The sequence below is a fragment of the Scomber japonicus genome, chromosome 9 (genome assembly GCF_027409825.1).
Source record: "Scomber japonicus isolate fScoJap1 chromosome 9, fScoJap1.pri, whole genome shotgun sequence".
NCBI lineage: Eukaryota > Metazoa > Chordata > Actinopteri > Scombriformes > Scombridae > Scomber > Scomber japonicus.
Window position 1 is genome coordinate 11,400,581 of NC_070586.1, and position 4,878 is coordinate 11,405,458.

Here is a 4,878-nt window from a genome sequence, read left to right on the forward strand (position 1 = left end):
AAGTATATATACATGGTAAGGATATCAAGGTTTTATAGTTTATGACTACAGTTTTTTGTTTAGTGGTTTTGCAATAAATGCTTTAAAACACATAAAAATACACATCAGATTGACCATGACCCAGACTCTTTACAACCTGAGCCTGGGAACACATGAAAAAAAAAAGACTGACATTACTCTTATCATCTCTTTACACTACCAACGTTCACTACCAATGATTTTGAAAGAACATTCTAACTTGTTGTTTGCTTTAAGTTTAGTGTTCAAGGATCTTTGGTGTTATATTTGCATTCCTTATCAAAGACAGCTGTTTAATTCTCATACAGCAGTTCAGTGACCTGTTTTACGTGGATATAAAGACGGAACTGAATGAGTGGTGTCAGACTGCATCTTGCTGTCTCAAGAGGTGATATTTCACAATGAGGCGTGCTGCAGCTTTTCTGGTGTTGCTGCTCTGTCTGTACTGTACGAGGGCTCATGGTGAGAGTGGAGGGGTGACAGGGAATGATATCACTGAGACGGAGGTTCAGTCTGACATCTGGGCTGAGCTGAAGGAGCTGAGAGACATGGCCATCAAACACAGTGTGGAGCTGTGGAAGCTGGATCAGGAGAATACAGGTTCATTAACATAGTGATCAACAAATTCATGTAATGTTCACATGAACATTACTTTTAGGAGTAATTTACTGCTTTTATTCCAGCCATACAGGCCAGACTGACAGCCAGTGAAAGCAACAATGCAGGTAGATACTTATATTTTATCAAAGATGTAATTAATTTTGTTTCTGATTACTTTCCTGTCAAACTCATATAAGATAAATATAACCATTTTTTGAAGAAGTTTACTGATATTAATATCTAAGATTCAAAATAAAGCTTTTAGTGATAAACTTTACATGTGTTGACAGTGTTGGAGTGGAAAATGAACACCAGTCAAAAAGAAGTGGAGGAACTCAAGAGAGAGAACACAGGTAAGATACAACAATAAATGAGGTCAGCCTCCATAGTGATCATATTAACAATTTGAAACCTGCTGACCATAAAAATACTTCACTATAATATTAATGTTAAATGTGTTGACAGTGTTGGAGACCAGAATGAACACCAGTAAAAACGAGGTGGAGGAGCTGAAGAGACAGAATGAAGGTAAACTGATTATATCATTATTAAAAACAGCAGTAAACTGCAAAATACACAGCTGCTAGTTTATTATTAGGTACACATACAGATATTTCAAGTTCCAGTTATGTAGATTATCTCCTTTAAAATAAAAATGTTGAATGTGTTCACAGTTTTGAAGGCCAGAATGAAAACCAGTGAAAATGTGATGGAGGAGCTCAAGAGAGAGAACACAGGTAAACTACAACAATCAATAAAATGTAAAAACTGCCTGTTGATCAATTATTAATCTGATTATTAATTTTGCCTTCTATTGCAGATCTTCAATCCAGAGTAACAGCGAGTGAAGATAAGAGCACAGGTCAGCCTCCATAGTGATCATGTTAAAAATTTGAAACCTGCTGACCATAAACATACTTCACAATAATATTAATGTTAAATGTGTTGACAGTGTTGGAGACCAGAATGAACACCATTGAAAACGAGGTGGAGGAGCTCAAGATAGAGAATGAAGGTAAACTGCTTATATCATTATTAAGAACAGTAGTAAGCAGCAAAATTCACAGCTGCTAGTTTATTAGGTACATATACAAATATTTCAAGTTCCAGTTATGTAGATTATCTCCTTAAAACTAAAAATGTTAAATGTGTTCATAGTTTTTAAAGCCAGATTGAACACCAGTGAAAATGTGATGGAGGAGCTCAAGAAGGAGAACACAGGTAAACTACAATAATCAATAAAATGTAAAAACTGCTGCCTGCTGATCAATTATTAATCTGATTATTAACTTTGCCTTCTATTTCAGATCTTCAATCCAGAGTAACAGCGAGTGAAGATAAGAGCACAGGTCAGCCTCCATAGTGATCATGTTAACAATTTGAAACCTGCTGACCATAAACATACTTCACTATAATATTAATGTTAAATGTGTTGACAGTGTTGGAGGCCAGAATGAACACCAGTGAAAATGTGATGGAGGAGTTCAAGATAGAGAATGAAGGTAAACTGATTATATCATTATTAAAAACAGCAGTAAGCTGCAAAATACACAGCTGCTAGTTTATTAGGTACACATACAGATATTTCAAGTTCCAGTTATGTAGATTATCTCCTTAAAAATAAAAATGTGAAATGTGTTCACAGTTTTGACGGCCAGATTGAACACCAGCGAAAATGTGATGGAGGAGCTCAAGAAGGAGAACACAGGTAAACTACAATAATAAATTAGATGCAAAACCTTTTCTTTTTTATTGTATTCTAGCAATGAGAATACATTTCTTTGATGTTAAGGTGTGGTTCAGGATGAAGAGTTGCCTTTTTTAATTCCCAAAACGAAGAGAAGTCAAAAGATGTTTATTTAGCAGAGTCAAGTTCAATATGATATATTTAATCTGACTGTTCATCAATTATTAATCTTATTACTAATTTTTCCTTCTATTGCAGATCTTCAGTCCAGAGTAACAGCGAGTGAAGATAAGAGCACAGGTCAGCCTCCATAGTGATCATGTTAACAATTTGAAACCTGCTGACCATAAACATACTTCACAATAATATTAATGTTAAATGTGTTGACAGTGTTGGAGACCAGAATGAACACCAGTGAAAACGAGGTGGAGGAGCTGAAGAGACAGAATGCAGGTAAACTGCTTATATCATTATTAAAGAGTAACTTCATCCAGTAATCAGCCTGCTTGTACTGCCGTCTCACAGAAGCTCCATGCTCCTTTCAAAAAGTCCAAATGCAACAGGATCAGAGTAACATCAGTTTCTATGAATACTATTCACCAAAAGAGACACAATACAATTTGTTAATCAACTGTATATAAGTGGAGCTATTTTTTTCCTCTATGTGAATCTTCTCACATTCACACAGACCAACCAAAGGTGGCGTTCTCACTTGGTCTCACTAATGATGGACAAGTTGGACCCTTCAATACTGACACCAGACTCGAGTTTAGTAGAGTCAACACCAACGTTGGTCAGGCCTACAGTCCAACTACAGGTACTCATCTCTTTCTGCTACACACACAAATTAACTATTATAATGTAATGAACTCATTATAATTTGTTTGTTAGATGTTTTTAATATGTATTAATTGTTACAGCTTTCACTGCATCTTTTTTCTCCACTATGGCTCCAGCTGCACACAATTGGCTCTTTTGAGATTTCACCAGTTTTACCTTTAACAGTGCATCATAACACTTTTAATGTAGTTTCTCTCTGTCCTCTCAGAGGGCTTGAGCCAGGGCGTTGGTACTTTGCCAACATTGAGTCATGTGTGATTTTGTGTTATGTAATTACATTTCATTTGGTTACTGATAAGGTTCTTATGATGAAGTGAGTTTCTTGTTTATGCAGTTTAGTGAAACTTTTTCAAAACCTTTTCACAGACATTTACAGATTGTTTACAAAACACAAGAGAATGAAATGTTCTGCAAAGACTTTGACAGGATTTTGGTCTGTTTTAAGGTGATCACTTATATCTCTCTGTTATATCACTTTCTATAAACATTATGGGATCCAAACTGACTCACTGAATGTGTAACTGAGAGCTCTCAACTTTTACAGACTATACAGTCGCTGGGTAATGTGATGTTAACAAAGCAAGAGCACTGAACAACAATTCCTTCAGATTAGACAAACCCACCTACAGCAGCCTGACCAAAGTATTGAGAAGCAACAGCTTACTGAACTTAGAGAAGAGGTAGTTCAACAGCAGGAAAAAGCCTCACTGATTTTCTCCTCTGATGCAGGTCTCTTCACAGCCCCAGTCAGAGGAGCCTACTACTTCTCATTCTCTGCACTGGATAACCGGAATAACGTAGAGAGTGATATTCAACTCTATCACAATGACAAGCTGGTGTTGTGGAATAATAATTACAATGATGAAACTGGCTTTACCAGACTTTCTAATTCACTGGTTCTTCAGCTGGAAAAGGGGGATGTGGTCTACATGGTTTTACCTGCCCACAGTAGTGTATTTGATAATACAGGTAATCATTCTATCTTAAATGGATTTCTGCTTTTTCCACTGTGAGACTAAAACATGAGAATTTCTTTACCCCTAAATTTTTGGCATAGCCTACAAACAAGTCATACAGTATTCATATGTAAATGAAATGATGCACATTGTTGCTGTGTTGGCTTTGCTCTGTAACAAACTACATGTGAAATAAAAGAATGACTATGAGGTTAAAGTGCTGACTCTGACTTTAATTTGGGGATGTTTAAACCTGTCTGGGAAAACCAACACATACACGCCAAAAGATCAGATGATGAAATCCCATTTATCAACTCATTAGTTCAAATGATGATCTGATGATGATTCAGCATTAAAGGATAGGTTCATTTTTCATGTCTGTTTTAATTAACTAATTTTGGCAGCTGACTTTTGTTTTAGTCAAGTCAATTCAAAGTCTTTATTGTCATTATATTGTGAACAATACAACAAAATTAAGAATGACTTGAAAGATTGTGAACCTGTCCTTAATAATGTTATTTTGTAAGAATGTGAATCATTCTAACTTGTTGTTTGCTTTAAGTTTAGTGTTCAAGGATCTTTGGTGTTATTTTTGCATTCCTTATCAAAGACAGCTGTTTAATTCTCATACAGCAGTTCAGTGACCTGTTTTACGTGGATATAAAGACGGAACTGAAGGAGTGGTGTCAGACTGCATCTTGCTGTCTAAAGAGGTGATATTTCACAATGAGGCGTGCTGCAGCTTTTCTGGTGTTGCTGCTCTGTCTGTACTGGACG

At 36.0% G+C, this 4,878-nt stretch overlaps 1 protein-coding gene across 1 annotated transcript; it reads left to right on the forward strand.

The window, feature by feature from the left end:
* The first annotated feature begins 566 nt into the window (after nucleotides 1–566).
* Nucleotides 567–3,403, forward strand: LOC128364861 (uncharacterized). Its single transcript, XM_053325484.1, has 11 exons — nucleotides 567–618; nucleotides 702–743; nucleotides 909–971; nucleotides 1,293–1,355; nucleotides 1,439–1,480; nucleotides 1,571–1,633; nucleotides 1,777–1,839; nucleotides 1,926–1,967; nucleotides 2,058–2,120; nucleotides 2,994–3,122; nucleotides 3,354–3,403. Exons 1-11 carry the CDS (start codon nucleotides 567–569, stop codon nucleotides 3,401–3,403), a joined length of 672 nt encoding a protein of 223 aa, XP_053181459.1.
* The last annotated feature ends 1,475 nt before the right edge of the window (nucleotides 3,404–4,878 follow it).

What these genes read in the sequence shown, in the direction of transcription:
- LOC128364861 (XM_053325484.1), top strand. Translation starts at nt 567, where the DNA reads ATGGCCATCAAACACAGTGTGGAGCTGTGGAAGCTGGATCAGGAGAAT. An exon ending in ACTCAAGAGAGAGAACACAG is followed by an intron (nt 972 to 1,292) that starts GTAAGATACAAC and finishes ATGTGTTCACAG; the next exon opens with TTTTGAAGGCCAGAATGAAA. An exon ending in GCTCAAGAAGGAGAACACAG is followed by an intron (nt 1,840 to 1,925) that starts GTAAACTACAAT and finishes CTTCTATTTCAG; the next exon opens with ATCTTCAATCCAGAGTAACA.